Source organism: Mobula hypostoma, chromosome 5 (assembly GCF_963921235.1).
Source record: "Mobula hypostoma chromosome 5, sMobHyp1.1, whole genome shotgun sequence".
NCBI lineage: Eukaryota > Metazoa > Chordata > Chondrichthyes > Myliobatiformes > Myliobatidae > Mobula > Mobula hypostoma.
In genome coordinates, this window is record NC_086101.1 from 195,819,197 (window position 1) to 195,840,056 (window position 20,860).

Genomic DNA, 20,860 nt, shown 5'->3' on the forward strand with positions numbered 1-20,860 from the left:
ACCGTGTGCTTTAAGTTTGCACACTAATCTCCTGTGTGGGACCTTGTCAAAAGCCTTTTGAAAATCCAAATATACCACATCCACTGGTTCTCCCCTATCCACTCTACTAGTTACATCCTCAAAAAATTCTATGAGATTCGTCAGACATGATTTTCCTTTCACAAATCCATGCTGACTTTGTCCGATCATTTCACTGCTTTCCAAATGTGCTGTTATCACATCTTTGATAACTGACTCCAGCATTTTCCCCACCACCGACGTTAGGACATGCACCTTGGTAGAGAAATAAAAGTGTAGACTATTTTCTAAATGGAGAAAAAAATTCAAAAGTTTTGGAGCCCTTGTGCTGGATTCTCTGAAAGTTAATTTACATGTTGATTCGGTGGCAAAGATGGTAAATGTGATGTTAACATTCATTTCAAGAGGACTAGAATATAAGAGCAAGGATATAATGCTGAGGCTTTATAAAGCACTGATGAGGCTGCACGTGGAGTATTAAAAGTAGTTTTGGATCCTTAATCTAAGAAAGGATGTGCTGACATTGGACAGCTTTCAAAGGAGGTTCATGAAAATTATTCTGCGATTGAAAGGCTTGTCATATGAGGAGTGTTTGATGGCTCACTGGAATTCAGAAGAATGAGGGGCGACCTCATTGAAGCCTATCGAATGGTGAAAGGCCTTGATAGAATGGATGTGTAGAGGACGTTTCCTATGGTGGGGGAGTCTAAGATCAGAGAACAACCTCAGAATAGAGGGGCATCACTTTAAAATGGAGATAAGGAGGTATTTGTTTAGCCCGAGAGTGGTGAATCTGAGGAATCTGTTGCCACAGGTGCCTGTGGAGGCCAAGTCATTGGGTATATTTAGGGCAGAAGTTGGTAAGTTCTTGAATAGTCGGGGCATGAACGGATATAGGGAGAGGGCAGGAGATTGGGGCTGAGAGGGAAATCGCATCAACCATGATGAAATGGCACAGCAGATGATGGGCCAAATGGCCTCACTCTGCTCCTCTCTCTCATCCTCTTATGTTAAACCTGATCCTGAGTCTGAGATTTAGAAATACAAAACAGAGACGGGAAGCAGACACACTGGGTCTAGGGAGTCAATCCTGCAATGGACACAAACACAAAATGTAGAGAGGTACTACGGGACTGGATACACACACACACACACACACACACACACACACACACACACACACACACGCATGCTGGCTCTAGGGAGACCTTTTCAGAATGGCAGGCGGTGACTAGTGGGGTGCCACAAGGCTCAGTGCTGGGACCCCAGTTGTTTACAATATATATTAATGACTTAGATGAGGGAATTAAATGCAGCATCTCCAAGTTTGCGGATGACACGAAGCTGGATGGCAGTGTTAGCTGTGAGGAGGATGCTAAGAGGATGCAGGGTGACTTGGATAGGTTGGATGAGTGGGCAAATTCATGGCAGATGCAATTTAATGTGGATAAATGTGAGGTTATCCACTTTGGTGGCAAAAACAGAAAAACAGATTATTATCTGAATGGTGGCCAATTAGGAAAAGGGGAGGTGCAACGAGACCTGGGTGTCATTATACACCAGTCATTGAAAGTGGGCATGCAGGTACAGCAGGCGGTGAAAAAGGCGATTGGTATGCTGGCATTTATAGCAAGAGGATTCGAGTACTGGAGCAGGAGGTACTACTGCAGTTGTACAAGGCCTTGGTGAGACCACACCTGGAGTATTGTGTGCAGTTTTGGTCCCCTAATCTGAGGAAAGACATTCTTGCCATAGAGGGAGTACAAAGAAGCTTCACCAGATTGATTCCTGGGATGGCAGGACTTTCAAATGATGAAAGACTGGATGAACTAGGCTTATACTCATTGGAATTTAGAAGATTGAGGGGGGATCTGATTGAAACGTATAAAATCCTAAAGGGATTGGACAGGCTAGATGCAGAAAGATTGTTCCTGATGTTGGGGAAGTCCAGAACGAGGGGTCACAGTTTGAGGATAAGGGGGAAGCCTTTTAGGACTGAGATTAGGAAAAACTTCTTCACACAGAGAGTGGTGAATCTGTGGAATTCTCTGCCACAGGAAACAGTTGAGGCCAGTTCATTGGTTATATTTAAGAGGGAGTTAGATATGGTCCTTGTGGCTAAAGGGATCGGGGGTATGGAGAGAAGGCAGGTACAGGGTTCTGAGTTGGATGATCAGCCATGATCATTCTGAATGGGCGGTGCAGGCTCAAAGGGCCGAATGGCCTCCTCCCGTACCTATTTTCTATGTTTCTATGTTTCTATGAGACAGTCTTGTGATAGACACACACACACCCACCCATACACACACACAGTAATTGGATGTACAGGGAGACTGGGACTGGAGACACATACACTGGGTCTAGGAAGACAGTCCTGTGATAGACAGACACGTGGATGGACTGGAGATGGAGAAAGCCTCTAAATGAGAGACTGTTGCACTTACCTGTGGGACTGGCTTTGACGGTTTTGCAAGCAACCCTCCAACACAAATCACATTAGGGGGCAGCGGCAGTGAGAATTCCAGGGTAAAGTCAGTATTGTAGATTGCCAGCTGGGCCTTCGTGTATAGTTTGGAGAGGCTGATGTCAGTTCCAGGGAAATGTTCCCTGATGACTTTTTCGAACCGCGCCTGGATCCTCATCTCAAACCCAAGAGCGCCCAGGAACATTAAGGAATTCTTCAGCCGTTGCCAGAAATCCATGCGATCGGTGAGTAGAGAGCGATGGATGGGAACAAAGGAGAGAGGAATTGCCATCCCCCACTGGTGAACATTCCAGAAATTCCCCCCATGCATGGTGACAAATTGTAAACCCAGCTTCTCGGCCACCAGGAATGAGCAAGGAGTAAAGGCATCGATCACTGCAATGTCAAAGCGCTCACCTCTTAAGGAGTTCATGATATTAACATCACCCATTATCCACTCACACTGCAGTGCAAAATGGTCCATTAAATCCAGGAACATGTCCGGAGTATCTCTGAAACCAGGAGGGTAGAGCTGGTTAGAGTCTATTCACATCAATCAGGCAAACCTGTGAGATCAAATTCTCTGCAGCAGCCCCCTTTCCATCTCCAATCCATACCATAGAAAGGTAGTGTAGCGGTTAGAGTAACGCTTTACAGTACTAGTGACCAGGGTTCAATTCCCACATCTGTCTGTAAGGAGTTTGTACATTCCATCTATGGCTGTGTGGGTTTCCTCTGGGTGCTCTAGTTTCATCCCACATTCCAAAGATGGACATTATTTCCCTCCGGCTTTTTCCACTGAGGCTGGGTGAGACTAGAACTAGAGGTCATGGGCTAAGGGTGAAAGGTGAATTGCTTAAAGGGAACCTGAAGGGAAACTTCTTCACTCAGAGGGTGGTTAGAATGTTGAATGAATTGCCAGCGGAAACAGTGGATGTCCGTTCAGTTTCAGCATTTCAGAGAAATTTCAATAGGAACATGGATGGGAGAGGTTTGGAGGGCCATGTTTTGGGTGCAGATCAATGGGACTTGGCTGATTAATGGTTCATCACAGGCTAGATAGGCTGATTAACCTGTATTGCCGCTATGACATTCTATTACTCTATGACTGTGTGCTGGGGGCAGCCGTGTGTGAAAGTTCAAAGCATATATTTTGTCAAAGTACATATATGTCACTGTATATAACCCTGAAATTCATTTACCCTACCTATACCCTTCATAATTTTTTATACCTCTATAAAATCTCTCCTCAATCTTCTATGTTCTAGAGAATACAGTTCTATCCTATTCAACCTTTCTCTATAACTCAGGTCTTCCAGTCCCAGCAACATCCTTGTAAAATTTCTTTCTGCACTTTGTCAATCTTATTTACAGCCTTCCTATAGGTAAGTGACTAAAACTCAAAGCTTTATTTATAATCAAAGCATGTATCCCTATAAAACTCTGAAATTTGTCTTTTCCAGATAGCCATGAAACAAGAACATGAAAGTTGTTCAGAGAGGAATATCAAACCCACCCCCCCATTTAAAAAGAACAGTACTCTGATCAATAAACCCCTCCCCTGCACAAAATGGAACAGAAACATTGAACCCCCCCAAAAAAAATCCCTGTTCACACTAAATTGTCTTATACAATATCAACAAAACATCTGAACATTGATTTATGAAGGATGATGCACTAGAAGCTTTCTTTGCAACCGTATTTACCTGTACCACGTCTTTCAAGGAATGCGGATCTGTATCCCTGATCCTTTTTTTCCTACCACACTCTTCAAAGCCCTACTGTGCTCTGTGCAGGACCTACCCTGGTTGGTTCTCGCAAAGTGCAACACCTCACACTTAAATTCTACCTGACTTTTTCACCCCGTTTTTCCAGCAGGCCTAGATCCCACTGCAAACTTTGATAGTCTTCCTTGCTGTCCACTACACCCCCAATCTTGGGGTCATCCACAATCTGCTGATCCAGTTTGCCACATTATCATCCAGATCATTGATGTAGATGCCAAACAAAACTAGAACCGCCACTGATCCCTGTGATACACCAATAGTTACAGGTCTCCAATCAGAGAGGCAACCATCTAAAATCACTCTCTGGCTTCTCCCACGAAGCCAATGTCCAATCCAATTTACTACCTCATCTTGAATGCCGAGCAACTGAACCTTCTTGACCATCCTCCATGTGGGACCTTGTCAAAGGCCTTGCTGAAGTCCATGTACACAACATCCACTGCCTTGCCTTCATCCACTTTCATGGTAATTTCCTCAAAAAGCTCTATAAGGTTGGTTAGATACAACTTACCAAGCACAAAGCCATATTGACTATTCCCAATCACTCCCTGTCTATCCAAATGTTTATATATCAGGACTCTTAGAATACTTTCCAATAACTCTCCCACTGCAAAAGTCAGGCTCTCCGGCCTAAAATTTCCTGGCTTATTCTTAGAGCCTTTCTTAAACAACGAAACAACGTTAGAAATGCTCCAATCCTCCAGCACCTCAACTGTGGCTAAAGATGAATTAAATATCACCACTGGGGCCCCTGCAATTTCTGCACTTGCCTCCCACAGGACCTGAGTGAATCAGGCTTTGGGGTTTTAGACAGCAAACACCTCCCCCCTGTAATCTGTAGAGGGTCTACCACCTTGCTGCCTCGCACCTATAGACTGTGTCCATCTCCAGAGTAAAGACAGATGCAAAAAATCCACTTAAGATCTCCCCCATCTCTTTTGGCTCCACACATAGAGTACCATTCTGACCTTCCAGAGGACCCGTTTTGTGTCTTGCTATCCTTTTGCTCTTAGTATATCTGTAGAATCCCTTAGGATTTTGCTTCACCTTGTCTGCTAGGGTAACGCCATCCCTTCTTTTAGCCCTCCTGATCTCTTTCTGAAGTGTTTTCTTGCATTTCTTATTCCTTCAAATACCTCATTTGTTCCTACCTGCTATGCACCTTCTTCTTCTATAAGTAGGGCCTTGATATAAGTCCATTAAGACTATAAGACATAGGAGCAGTAGCAGGCCACTCAGTCCATCAAGTCCGCTCTTCCGTTTCATCATGGCTGATTCTGGATCATGAAAACCAAGGTTCCCTAAACCTATTATTCTGACAGGAACATATAAACTCTGTACTCTCAGAATGTCATTTTTGAAGGCCTCCCAGCTACCAAGTACAACTTTATCAGAAAACATTTGCCAGATCAAAATTGGCTTTTCTCCAATTTAGAATCTCAACGAGGACCAGACCTATCTTCTTCCAGAATTACCTTGAAACTCATGTTATTGAGGTCACTGGATGCAAAATATTCCCCTGCACAAACTTCTGTCACCTGCCATGTCTCATTTCCTGATAGGAGATCCAGTATCACACACTCTCTGGTTGGGACTTCTGTCTATTGATGAAGGAAACTTTCATGAACACATTTAACAGACTCTTTCCCATCCAGCCCTTTTATAGTATGGGAATCCCAGTCAATATGTGGAAAGTTAAAATCACCTACTACCACAACAAGGTTGCTTACGTGAGAATGCTGTTCTTGGACTACAGTTCAACATTCAACACCATAATCCCCTCCAGGCTTGACAGGAAGCTCAGCAGTGCCTCTTTCACCTCACATGGTTGAAGAAGTTTGATATGGGTCCCCAAATCCTACAGACTTTGTACAGGGGCACAATTGAGAGCATCCTGACTGGCTGCATCACTGCCTGGTATGAGAACTGTACTTCCCTCAATCGCAGGACCCTGCAGAGAGTGGTGCGGACAGCCCAGCGCATCTGTAGATGTGAACTTTCCACTATTCAGGACATTTACAAAGACAGGTGTGTAAAAAGGGCCCAAAGGATCTTTGGGGACCCGAGACATCCCAACCACAAACTGTTCCAGTTGTTATCATCCGGGAAACGGTATCGCAGCATAAAAGCCAGGACCAACAGGCTCTGGGACAGCTTCTTCCACCAGGCCGTCAGACTGATTAATTCACACTGATACAATTGTATTTCTATGTTATATTGACTATCCAGTTGTACCTACTATTTATTATAAATTACGAGGGGTGATTGATAAGTTCATGGCCTAAGGTAGGAGGAGTCAATTTTAGAAAACCTAGCACATTTATTTTTCAACATAGTCCCCTCCTACATTTACACACTTAGTCCAGTGGACGTGGAGCATACGGATCCCTTCTTTGTAGAAGTCTGCGTCTTGGACCTCCAGAAAGTGGTCCACAGCAGGGGTGATTGATAAATTTGTAGCTTAAGGTAGAAGGAGATGAATTAATAACTTCAAACTTTCTGCATAATCACTTTAAGAGTTGAACTGCACGTGCATGTAATGAGAGCTGTATAACTCATCTCCTGCTACCTTAGACCACAAACTTATCAATCACCCCTGCTGTGGACCATTTTCTGGAGGTCCAAGATGCCGACTTCTACAAAGAAGGGATCCGTATGCTCCATGACCGCTGGACTAAGTGTGTAAATGTAGGAGGGGACTATGTTGAAAAATAAAAGTGCTAGGTTTTCTAAAACTGACTCCTTCTACCTTAGGCCACAAACTTATCAATCACTCCTTGTACTATTAAATTGCACATTGCACATTTAGATGGAGATGTAACATAAGGATTTTTACTCCGCATGTATCTGAAGGATGTAAGTAATAAAGTCAATTCCATTCAAATCAATTCAACCTTATGTTTCTTGCAACAGTCTGTGATCTCTCTAAAGATTTGCTCCTCTAAATCCAACAGATTTTTGAGTGGTCTATAATAGAATCCCATTAACATGGTCATATCCTTCTTATTCCTCCGTTCTACCAAATAACGCCTCAGTGGACAAACATTCCAGTCTGTCCTGACTGAGCACTGCCGTGACATTTTCCCTGACTAGTGATGCCACCCCTCCGCCGTTAAACCCTCCCGCTCTATCACGTCTAAAACAACGGAACTCCAGACACTGAGCAGCCAGTCCAGCCCCTCCTGCAACCAAGTCTCAGTAATGGCTACAACATTATAATTCCATCTGTTGGTCCATGCCCTGAGCTCACCCACCTTTCCTATGATACTTTATTGCATTGAAGAAGTGTCAGCTCAGAACATTAGTCCCACCGTGCTGAACCTTTTGATTTCTGATTTTATATGTATGCTTAACAACATCTTTCTTCACAACCTCTCCACTATCTGTTCCGGTGCTCTGTTCCCATACCCAGGCAACTCGAGTTTAAACACCCCACTGTGCAGCATTAACAAACCTTCCTGCTGGGATATCAGTCCCCCTCCAGTTCAGGTCAAAACTATCTCTTCTGTAAAGGCCCCTCCTTCCCTGGAAGGGAGCCCAATGGTTCAAAAATGTCAGACTGCATTGGTCATTGACCCAAACAACGCACTTCACTGTATGTTCTAATGCTTCAATGCAGATTTCAGAAAGAAAACTAATCGATCGTAGCTGTACCTGCCCAGGAAGAACTCTCGCTGCTTCTCCATGAACCACTGCTCATGTCTGGACAGATATTCCTCACTTGCAGACCACGCTGTAACCCGGTAACTGTTGTTTCTCGCAGTGTAGTTTAAACCTGTAGCAATGAGAGAATTGTGGTGTGTTCTTACAGGCAGAAGTTAAACTGATCACTAACAGTGAGGTCTAATCCCTCAGGGGAGGGGGGAGGACTCACTTTCCAATTGCCCTCCTGCCCGCCACCAATTTGTGGGTTACTTGGCCCTCGTCCATAAGACCATAAGACGTAGAAGCAGAATTAGGCCATTCAGCCTGTCGATTCTGCTCTGCCATTCCATCATGGATCCCACTCAACCCCATGCACCTGCCTTTTCGCCATATTCTTTGATGCCCTGACCGAACAGGAAACTATCAACTCCTGCCTTAAATATACCCACAAACTTGGGTCTCCAGTACGGTCTGTGACAGAGCATTCCATAGATACACTACTCTCTGGCTTAAAAAAGTTCTTGCTTCTGTTCTAAACAGTCGTGCCTAAATTTTGTGGCTGTGCCCTCTAGTTCTGGATGTCCCCACCATAGGAAATATCCTCTCCATATCCACCCTATCTGGTCCTTTCAACATTCGGTAGGTTTCAATGAGATCCCCCTGCACTGTTCTAAATTCCAGTGAGTACAGACCTAAATGCTCCTTATATGCTAATCCCTTCATTCCCAGAATCATCCTCGTGAACCTCCTCTGGATTGTCTCCAATGATAATACATCTTTTCGATCCTCACCACTGTGGGGGTAATGTGGGAAGTTAATAGAAATGTGGGGTTAGTGTAGGACGGGTGTAAGTCAGTTCTTGGTGGTTATTATGGACAAGTTCAAGTTTAATTGTCATTCAACCATGCACATGAATACAGGCAAATGAAAGAGTGTTCCTCTGGGGCCAAGGTGCAAAGCATTGTGCCAACAGTCAGACACAGCATGCTGCACATATACTTATGATAGCAGAACATATAGTTACAAAAAATAATTAAAAAGTAATAATATAGCCGAGTACCCTGAGTTTCATGGCCTGTACACTACAGCTCAGCATTCAACACATTTATATCCTCAGTTCTAAACAACAAGCTCCAAAACCTGGGCTTCTGTAACTCCCTCTGCAACTGGATCCGTGACTTCCTCAGCGGCAGACCACAATCTGTGCAGATTGGAAATAACATCTCCACCTCACCGACAATCAACACTGGTGCACCTCAGGGAGTTGCGCTTAGTCCACTGCTCAAGAACACCAAAGGAATTGATTGTGGACTTCAGGATGATGAGGTCGAGGGAACACACACCAGTCTTTATCGAGGGATCAGAAGTGGGAAGGATGAGCAGTTTCAAGTTCCTGGGTGTCACCATCTCCGAGGACCTGGTATGTCACCAAAGACACTCACAAATTTCTACTGATGTACTGTGGAGAGCATTCTAACTGGTTCCATCACCACCTGGTATGGAGGTGATTGGGATTGGGAAAAGCTGCAGAAGCTTGTAAACTCAGCCAGCCCCATCGTGGGCACCAGCCTCCCCAGCATGCAGAAGACCTTCAAAAGCAGATGCCCCAGCAAGGGGGCATCCATTATCAAGAATCCCCATCATCCGGGAAATGCCGTCTCTCACCAGGGGGAAAGTACAGGAGCCTAAAGACACACACTCAACATTTCAGGAATGGCTTTTTCCCTCCACCATCTCATCTCTGAATAGACGGTGAACCCATGAATACTTCCTCAGTATTTTCCCCTCTCTTTTTGCAGGACTTATTTAATTTACTTTTAACGCACCTATTGTAATTTATATTATTATGTACTGTAAAACAACAAACCATGTCAAATGTTGGTGATGTTAAACCTGATTCTGATTCTGAGATTGATGGTGCATGGCCGTTGTCCTGGGGCCATGTTCCTGCAAGAAAAGCTCGCAGCAGTTCCTCATGTCATGCAGTGCAGCTGCAGGTGAAGGCAATCCAGCCTGGCTTCCTGGCAGCAAACCCTGGGGGACAGCACCAACAGGAGGGACTAGCTCCCCACCCAATGCACAGCCAGCTCCAGCGTTTCCTTCGCCCCCGACCGCAACAGGCAATCCCGAGGCATGCAGGAACCTCCAGCACCCTCCCTGGTGTAAAGGTGACCGAGCTTTTTTTTACTGACAGTGAAACTACGGGCAGATTCTCCTTTATTTTAATGTTCCCGCTCTCCACGAGGGTCCTGTCCCTCTCTAACATTCTGTGAATCCAGACAGTTTGTAAGATAATTTTACGTTTATTGTGCTGTGTGTTGTTTGTGTGATGAGAGGGGAGAGAGCATCGCACAGTCTTCAATGTAACAGAAACATCCTCCTTCCGAATGAGCAAGATGCAAATTTTATTTTTAGAACTCATTTTAATCGATCTGGAAATCAAAAGTAACGAAATAAAAGTTCTTGGTTTTATATTCTGCTTGGTGATTTATCTCCTGCATGGTGTTGGTCTTGCCAATGAACCGACGAATCAGACTCAGTATTCTACACTACCAATGTCCAACAGGGTCTTGTGATCATGACAAGTCCAGTCCCACCGGTATCCTGCAACTCATTAGCGGGATAGTCCTGCAGTATGTGGTCCTCTTCGTAACCAGCAATTTGAAAAAGGATGAACAATTACACTCCTGTTTGGACCCAGAGAGGCTACTGCGTCGGAGTGTGCCGCCATCTTACTGGACAGGCTTACTCAGGGGTCAAACGGTCCTTTGAACAGCTCATTCCCTGTTGTAGCACCATGAGGTGAGTGACCCTCCAGGCCAGGGTGAGGGGAAGTGGTCACCACTCATCCAAGCCCTGGGACTTGAACACACACATCACTTGCCCCCTTGAGCTGTTCCATCTTTCAATTCAATCCTGGCTGATCTGAGTGGAGGTTGGGTCAGGGGATGAGCTGGGGGGGTTGCGCAAGTTAGATTATCAGAGGGAAGGGTTTAGTGATGGGGAGGAAACAGAGGTAGAGTGGGCTGCTGTGAGGAGGGCAGGGGGAGCAGGATGCAATCGAATCATCAGTAACAGAGTGATACGGTTAAGTACTGAAGCAACACACAAAATGCTGGAGGGACTCAGCAAGCGAAGCAGCACCCGTGGATTAGAGTAAACATTTGGGCTGAGACCTTTCATTAGGACTCCAGGTTAAACACTAAATGGGGGATAGTGAGACCTCCTTGGAAAAGGACTGGGAAGGGGTGGGGGGTGGTCAGTAGATGTAAATGCCTGCAAGAAAATGAATCTTAAGGTGGTATATGGTTACATATACACAGTGTACTTTGATAATAAATTTATTTTGACGTTTTGACTTTGAGAATGGATGAGTAGGCTGTGTATGGAGCCTGCCTGACAACTGATTCTGAACAATTACCTTTAATTCGTGGGACACCAAGCTGAAGCAGCATGTTCACGTCATGGCCACTCTGGTGAAGTGTGTGAGAAATCTCATCAAACAGCAAGTAGTGGCTTCCCCCTGTGGACAGAGCAAGCAGTAAGTCAGAACGGCAGATCTCACCTTGGCTCCCCTAACCAGGCTGACAACGGAGCAGAAAATGTGGTGGATGCAGGCCGGCCCATCACAGACAAAAGCCTCCCCACCACTGAGCACACTGACATGGAGCACTGCAACATCCATCATTAAAGGTGCCCATGCTCTCTTCTTATGACCATTGGGCATAAGGCACAGGAGCCTTACGTTGCACACTACCAGGTTCGGGAACAATTATTACCCTACAACCACCAGGCCCTCGAACCTTAGTGGATAACGTCACTCACCTCAATGCTAAACTGATTCCACAACGTGCAGACTCACTTTAAAAGTCTCTACAACTCATGCTCTCAGAATTATGTTTTCATTTGCAAAGTTTGTCTTCCTTTGCACATTATAAACACAAGAAATTTTGCAGGTGCTGGGAATCCAGAGCAACACACACAAAATGCTGGAGTAACTCAGCAGGTCAGGCAGCATCTATGGAAATTAATAAACTGTCCGCATTTGGGAGCGAGACCCTTCTTCGGTCCCAAAGAACAGTTCCTCCAGCAATTCGTGTGTGTTCTTTTGCACATTAGTAGTTCATCAGTCTTTGTTTACGTATTGTTTTTCATAAAATTCTATTGTATTTTTCTTTTTTCCCTGTGAATGCCTGCAAGAAGATGAATCTCAAGCTAAGATATGGAATGCTACAAAGGATTGTGATCTGCTGCGAGGATCATCAATATCTCTGTTCCACCTATCTGAGATATTGATCAAAACGCTGTATATACAGGGCCCTTAGCATTGTAAATGATTCCTCCCATCTGTCCTACAATCTCTTTGACCCCCTACCATCAGGCAGCATTAGGACAAGGACTGTTAGGATGGGAAACAGCTTCTTCCCCCACACCATAAGACTAGTGAACTCCCTGCCAACGCCAGAGTCTCATCACGTATGAAACGCCAGTCGCCATATACTGTTTACTTTATAGCTTGTGTTGCAAATGCACTTTATGCTAAATGTCAATCTTCTGGAAAATATTTGATTACTTATTAACATTCATGGAAATATGACTTTACGTGTTGTGTGTGAGGAGGGACATTGTTTTGTTTGGTGGTATACCCGTGTACAGTTGAATGACAATAAACTTGAACTTTAACTTGTCACATATATGCACTTTGATAACAGATTTGCTTTGAACCTTTGAGTCTATAAATAGTGCTTCTCCAGTTGGTGGTGAGTGGTGAGCGGAGTCTCGCAGGGGTCGGTCCTCTTCACAATACCCAACATCGAACTGGAAGAGAGGACTGAGTGCAGTGTACCTAAGTTTGCTGATGGCAGTGAATGAAGTGGTAAAGCAAATTGTACAGAGGATGCAGAGAGTTTGCAAAGAGATAGAGATAGGTTAAGCGTTTGGCAGAATGGAGTATAATATTGGGAAATGTGAGGTCATCTACTTTCGAAGGAAAAACAGAAGACCAAATTATATAAATGGTATAAGATTGCAGAAGGTTGTTGTGTAGATGAACTTGGGAGTGCTTGTGAATGAAGGTTGGTTTGCAAAAGGTTATCAAGAAGGTAAACAAAATGGTGGCCTTCATTGCTAGAACAATTGAACATAAGAGCGGGGATGTTATTCTACATCTGTACGGGGTATTGTAACAGAGTGGATGTGGATGTAGAGACGATTTTTCCTATGGTGGGGGAGTCTAGAACCAAAGGGTATAGTCTCCGAATATGAGGACATCCCTTTAGAACAGAGATGAGAAGGAATTAATTTAGACTATAAGACACCAGAGCAAAATTAGGCCATTCGGCTGATTGACTCTGCTCTGCCATTCCATCAAGACAGATTTATTATCCTCCTCAACCCCATTCTCCTGCTTTCCGAATATACCGAATGACTTGGCCTCCACAGCCATCAGTGGCAAGGAATTCCACTGATTCACCAGCCTCTGGTTAAAGAAATTCCTCCTCATCTCTGTTCTAAATGGATGTCCCTCTATTCTGAGGCTGTGCCCTCTGGTCATAGACTCTCCACGACAGGAAACATCCTCTCCACATCCACTTTGTTCAGGCCTTTCAGTATTCGATAGCTTTCAATTAGATCCTCCCTCATTCTCCTAAGCTCCAAGAGTTGAAAGCGCAGCAGTGTTTCTACTTCCTTAGAAGTCTGCGAAGATACAGCATGACATCTACTACTTTGACAAACTTCCGCATACACGTGTGGAAAATATATTGACTGGTCACAGCACAGCCTGGTATGGAAACACCAATGCCTTGAATGGAAAATCCCACAAAAAGAAGTGAATACGGCCCAGTTCATCACAAGTAAAGCTCTCCCCTCTACTGAGCACATCTGCACAGTGATGTTGCAGGAAAGCAGCAGCCATTGTCAGGAGCCCCCCACCATCCGCGCCACGCTCTCTTCGCTCTGCTGCTGCCATCAGGGAGGAGGTACAGGAGCCTCAGGACCCACACCACCAGATTCAGGAACAGTTATTACCCCTCAGCCATCAAGCTCTTGAACCAGAGGTGATAACACGGATACAAACAAAGGGGCGCGTGAGTAATAGTGCTCAGAACACAGTGAGAGATGCTTAGTCAGGAAAGTTGATGACTTTGGTAGTGCTCATGAGGACTGGGAATCTTATGTCAAGTGGGTTGAACTGTATTGTAATGCAAACCATGTGGATGAAGAAAAGACAGTATCCACACTTCTTAGCTCAGTGGGTGCTAAAACATACAGGCTTTTAAGCGATTTAATTATCTCCAGAAAAGCCAGCAAACAAGACATTCAAATTGTTACAATTTCACAAAATCACTTGAGCCCTAAACTGCTGATAATAGCTGAGAGATTTAGATTTAATAAAAGGAACCAGTCAAAGGATGGCCAATGTTGAATACGTTGCAGAACTACGCTAGCACAATGACTAGAGACTTTCTGATGCATTAAGGGACAGGCTTGCATGTGGTAAAACTCTCAAAAGAGGCTGCTAATAGAAAGAGACCCAACCTTAGAATGGGCATTGCCCATTACGATATCGTTAGAGACTGCAGAAAAGGATGCGTCAGACCTACAGAAATGTACAAAATGTTCCTGAATGGTACAAAAAAAATGTTATCAGTGTGGCAAATCCCCCTATGACGCAAATGACTGTTGGTTCAAAGAAAAAGGTTGCAGGAGGTGTCACAGACAGGGTCACAGAGAGAGAGATTGCAAGGCAGACAAAATTCACAACCAAAGAGAAAAACACACAAAGTGAAAAGTTTTAAACACAAAACTAAACAAAAACATAAAGTGACCTAATGTGAAACTGCCTCAGATAACCCAGAGTCTAACAAAAGTGAGCTATCATGCCTAGAGCAGCATTAATGAAGCAAATCCCTGAACCTTATGAATCACAACAGATGTGTCAGGTGTAAAACTGAAGGCAAAGGGTATAGTCAGAGGGACAGAGGGAGAAAAAGGAGAGAGAGAGAAAGAATGTGTGTACAAAAATAAATAATGGATGGGGTACGAGGGGGAGGTGGGGCATTAGCGGAAGTTAGAGAAGTCATTGTTCATGCCATCAGGTTGGAGGCTACCCAGACGGAATCCTTCCAGGTGAGGCAACACTTCACCTGTGAGTCAGCTGGGGTGATATACTGCGTCCGGTGCTCCCGATGTGGCCTTCTATATATTGGTGAGACCCAACGCAGACTGGGAGACCACTTTGCTGAACATCTACGCTCTGTCCGCCACAGAAAGCAGGATCTCCCAGTGGCCACACATTTTAATTCCACATCCCATTCCCATTCTGATATGTCTATCCACGGCCTCCTCTACTGTAAAGATGAAGCCACACTCAGGTTGGAGGAAGAACACCTTATATTCCGTCTGGGTAGCCTCCAACCTGATGGCATGAACATCGACTTCTCTAACTTCCGTTAATGCCCCACCTCCCTCTCGTACCCCATCCGTTATTTATATACACACATTCTTTCTCTCTCTCTCTCTCTCTCTCTCCTTTTTCTCCCTGTATCCCTCCGATTATACCCCTTGCCCATCCTCTGGGTTCCCCCCCACCCCGTCTTTCTCCCTGGGCCTCCTGTCCCATGATCCTCTCATATCCCTTTTGCCAATCACCTGTCCAGCTCTTGGCTCCATCCCTTCCCCTCCTGTCTTCTCCTCTCATTTTGGATCTCCCCCTCCCCCTCCTACTTTCAAATCTCTTACTCACTCTTCCTTCAGTAGTCCTGACGAAGGGTCTCAGCCTGAAACGTCGACTGTACCTCTTCCTAGAGATGCTGCCTGGCCTGCTGCGTTCACCAGCAACTTTGATGTGTGTTGCTCAAAGGAAGTGAACTGGATAAAGTAGCAACAGCAAGGTTCCATAAAGTGTGTCAGTGCCTTATGCACTATGTCCGAAAGTGGATGCTGAAATTCAGAGCTTGGGGGTGTTCTCCAAGGTTGAATGGAGTGGCTGGGCCACGTTCATTCTACTGGTGATCAAGAAAGGAAGGCCGGAGCTGTTCGCCTATGTGGGGACTTCAAAGGGAGCATGAACCCTGTGCTGCGAACTGTACCACAAATAAAAGACAACTTTGCATCTTTGGCAGGCAGGAAGAGGTTTTCAAATATTGACTTGTCACAAGCTTATCTGCAAATGGAGAGTGAGGGGTCTAGCAGGAAGTTCCTCACAATCAACTCTCACAAGGGACTATTCCAGTATAATTGTCTCGACTTCGGCGTCACATCAACCCCAGCATTCTGGCAAAGAGCAATGGATCAAGTGCTGCAAGATGTCCCAGGAACACAATATGACCTTGATGACATCATTGTGATTGATAAGAATGATGAAGAGCACCTCCAGAACCTTGGTAAAATGTTTACCAGGCTGTGTGAGTATGGTCTGTGTGCAAAGAGAGAGAAATGAGAGATTTTCAGAAATGAAATCTCATATTGTGGACATGTCATTGACAAGAATGGCTTACATAAGTCACAAGAGAAGATTGAAGCAACGCTGCAGACACCCAAACTGGAAACTATGTCACAACTCAGGACATACTTGGGGCTTGTAAACTACCGCCACCAGTTTCTCTCAAATGTTGCTACAGAGCTGCATCCATTGAACACACTGTTGCAGACAGGATCAAAGTGGGAATGGTCAGAAAAATGTGAAAGCATTCAAGGAAACAAAGAGACTAATAATCTCAGATGAACTGCTTACCCATCATAACCCATCTCTGCCCATCAGACTGGCATGTGATGCGTCCCCTATGTCATTGGTGCCGTATTGTCAGACACTATGAAAGATGGATCTGAATGTCTGAATGTGTTTGCTTCCAGATCACTGATGAGCGTAAAATGCAACTATGCACAAATCGACCAAGAAGCCCTTAGTCTAGTATGGGGAATAAATAGGTTCCACCACTACCTCTACAGACAAAAGTTTACTCTAGTAACAGACCACCAGTCTGTTGCGTACATTTTCAATCCCAGTGACGTCTGCTACCTGGCTGCAATGTTGGGTACTTTTCCTAGGAGGCAAGACAATGGTGAAAAACAACACGGCAACTGAAGAAGAAAAGTCTTCATGGCTAACATGAGGGGACATAGTTTTAAGGTGCTTAGAAGTAGGTACAAGGGGAATGTCGGAGGTAAATTTTTCACACACAGAATGATGGGTGCATGGAATGCACTGCTGGCGACTGTGGTGGAGGCAGATACGATAGGGTCTTTTAAGAGACTCTTGGATAGGTACATGGAGCTTAGAAAAATAGAGGGTTGTGCACTAGGGAAACTCCAGGCAGTCTCTAGAGTAGGTTACATGGTCAGCACGACATTGTGGGCCGAAGGGTTCTATGTTCTATACTGTGACCTAGCAGAATGCTGATGTGTGGATCTCATGTGGTGGTTTCCCTCTAAACTGTGCACCAGCGTGTTAGAGTGTCTGCATGAAGGACACGTAGGTGCAGTCAAGATGAAGAGTTTCACCCAGAGCTATGTGTGGTGGCTGGGAATAGATTGACAGATTGAGGACTTGGCCAGAAGCTGTTTGGGATGCCACAAAGTTCAAAATGCACCCCCTCAGGCACCGTTACACCCATGGAAATGGCCGTCTTCACCATGGCAAAGAGTGCATGTTGACTTTACAGGCCATTTATGAACTTCACGTTTCTGATTGCTGTGGATGCTCATTTGAGGCGGCTGAAGGTCATACCCGGTAAGTCAACCACCTCACAAAAGACTGCTCTGAGGGCTATCCTCCTAAGAAACGGCTTACCTGACCGAACTGTGAGTGACAACAGGCCGCAATACACATCAGAAGAGTTCAGGCTATTCATGAAGAAAAATGGCATCAAACATTTCAAGTCGGCTCTTCCCCACCCAGCAATGAATGGATGAGCAGAAGGGTTTATCCAAACCTTCAAGAAGTCCATCGAAATGATGGACAAGGAGAACATTTTCTCAAGAGAGAGAATTTGTGGAATATCTAAGGGATGACTTTTTAGAACAGCTTGTTGTTAAGCCCACTAGGGGATCGGCCGTGCTGGATTGGGTGTTGTGCAATGATCCGGGGGTGATAAGAGAGCTTAAGGTTAAGGAACCCTTAGGGAACAGTGATCACAATATGATCGAGTTCACATTGAGATTTGAGAGAGAAAGAATAAAATCCAATGTGTTGGTATTTCAGTGGAATAAAAGGAAATTACAATGGCATGAGAGGGGAACTGGCCGAAATTGACTGAAAAGGACATTTGCAGGAAGGACAGCAGAACAGCAATGGCTGGAGTTTCTGCGAAAAATGAGGGAAGTGCAAGACACATATATTCCAAGTAAAAAGAAATTTTCAAAGGGAAGAAGGACACTACTGTGGCTGACAAGTGAAGTCAGAGCCAAAGTAAAAGCAAAAGAGAGGGCATACAAGGAAGCCAAAGCTAGTGGGAAGACAGAGGATTGGGAAGCTTTTAAAAACTTGCAGAAGGAAACTAGGAAGGTCATTAGGAAGGAAAAGATGAATTATGAAAGGAGTCTGGTGACTAATATCAAAGAAGATACTAAAAGCTTTTTTAAGTATAATAAAGGGTAAAAGAGAATCAAGCAATACAAAATGACGCTGGAGATATTGTAATGAGAGATGCAGAGATGGCAGAGGGACAGAATGTGTATTTCGCACAGTGGAAGATGTCTGCAGTATACTGTATATTCAAGAGTGTCAGGGAAATGAAGCTTGTGCAGTGAAAGTTACGACTGAGAAGGTGCTCAGGAAGCTTAATGGTCTGAGGGTGGATAAATCTCCTGGACCTGATGGAATGCACCCTCAGTTTCTGAAGGAAGTAGCTGGAGAGATTGCAGAGGCATTAATGATCTTTCAAGAATCGATAGATTCTGGCATTATACCAGATGACTGGAAAATTGTAAATGTTACTGCACTATTTAAGAAGTGTGGGAGGCAGCAGAAAGGAAACTATAGACCTATTAGCCTGACGTCAGTGGTTGGGAAGTTGTTGGAATCGATTGTTAGGAGTGAGATTACTGAGTACCTGGAGGTACATGACAAGATAGGCCAAAGCCAACATGGTTTCCTGAAAGGAAAATCCTGCCTGACAAACCTGCTGCAATTCTTTGAGGAAATTACAAGCAGGGTAGATAAAGGAGATGCAGTAGACGTGGTGTACTTGGATTTTCAGAAAGCCTTTGACAAGATACCGCACATGAGGCTGCTTAGGAAGATAAGAGCCCATGGAATTACAGGGAAGTTACTAGCATGGGTGGGAATAAAAGGATCCTATTCTGGCTGGCTGCCGATTACCAGTGGAGATCCACAGGGGTCAGTGTTGGGACCACTGCTTTTTACGATATATGTCAATGATTAGGACTACGGTATTAATAGAATTGTGGCTAAATTTTCCGATGATACAAAGATAGGTGGAGAGGCAGGTGGTGTTAAGGAAACAGACAGCCTGCAAAGAGACTTAGATAGTTTAGGGGAATGGCAAAGAAGTGGCAAATAAAATACAATGTTGGAAAGTGTACGGTCATGCACTTTGGTGGAAGAAATAAATGGGCTGACTATTATTTAGATGGGGAGAGAATTCAAAATGCAGAGATGCAAAGGGACTTGGGAGTCCTTGTGCAAGACACCCTAAAGGTTAACCTCCAGGTTGAATCAGTTGTGAAGAAGGCATATGCAATATTGGCATTCATTTCTAGAGGTATAGAGTATAAGAGCAGGGATGTGATGTTGAGCCTTTATAAGGCACTCGTGAGATCACTTGGAGTATTGTGTGCAGTTTTGGGCTCCTTATTTTAGAAAGGATATACTGACATTGGAGAGGGTTCAGAGAAGATTCACAAGAGTGATTCCAGGAATGAAAGGGTTACCATATGAGGAACATCTGGCAGCTCTTAGTCTGCATTCCCAAGAGGTTAACTTGTGTATTCACATTGCACAGAGAGAGAGAGAGAGAGAGAGAGCAGATTAATGCACATGCATAGCTACTAGTCCATAATCATTGCTAAGGGGAGTTTTTGCACTAAAAGAAACCTTACAATGTTGGGAAGTGTATGGTCATGCACTTTGGTGGAAGAAATAAATGGGCAGACTATTATTTAGATGGGGAGAGAATTCAAAAGTTCAGGCAATTTCTGAGGTTCCCATTCCAACCAGTAAAAAAGCTCTTAGAAGATCCCTGGGAATGGTTGGATATTATCACAAGTTCTGTAAGAACTTTGCTGATGTTGCTCTCCCATTGACTAACCTCCTGAAGAAGAGTGAAAAGTTTGTTTGGAGTGCTTTTATTTATTGCTTGAATGTCCACCCTGTTGGGTGCAGCAGTTCATTGATTCTATTATTGTTCTTGGACTTACTGAGTGTGTCTGTAAGAACACAAATTTCAGGGTTGTATATGGTGACAAATATGAACTTTGAAAATAAATTTATTTTGAACTTTTATGTACAGGCCCAGAGCCATCAAACCCTCCTCACACATTAACCATAAGACCATAAGATATCGGAGCAGAATTAGGTCATTTGGCCCATCGAGTCTGCTCTGCCATTTCATCATGGCTGATCTAATTTTCCTCTCAGCCCCAAATCTCCTGCCTTCTCCCCATATCCATTCATACCCTGACCAAGCAAGAATCTATAAATCTCTGCCTTAAATATATATAAAGATTTGACCTCCACAACTGCCTGTGGCAAAGAATTCCACAGATTCATCTCTCTCTGGCTAAAGAAATTGCTGCTTATCTCTGTTCTAAAAGGTTGCCCTTCTATTCTGAGGCTGTATCCTCTGGTCTTAGACTCTCCCATCATAGGAAACATTTTCTCCACATCCACTCTGTTAGATTTGCTAGGTTTTAGTGAGGGCACCCCTCATTCTTTTGAATTCCAGTGAATACAAGCCCACAGCCATCAAACATTCTTCATAAG

General features: G+C 44.4%; 1 protein-coding gene across 3 annotated transcripts in view; it reads right to left on the reverse strand.

Annotated features, from left to right (window-relative positions):
- Positions 1-20,860, reverse strand: part of LOC134347270 (UDP-glucuronosyltransferase 3A1-like) — a 50,580-nt gene that overhangs the window by 14,774 nt on the left and 14,946 nt on the right. For all 3 annotated transcript variants that reach the window (XM_063049652.1, XM_063049650.1, XM_063049651.1), the window contains exons 3-5: positions 11,336-11,437; positions 7,924-8,044; positions 2,463-2,994 (exon numbers count right to left, since the gene is read on the reverse strand). In XM_063049652.1, the coding sequence (XP_062905722.1) occupies positions 2,463-2,994; positions 7,924-8,044; positions 11,336-11,437 (755 nt within the window). The remainder of the gene's footprint in view (positions 1-2,462; positions 2,995-7,923; positions 8,045-11,335; positions 11,438-20,860) is intronic.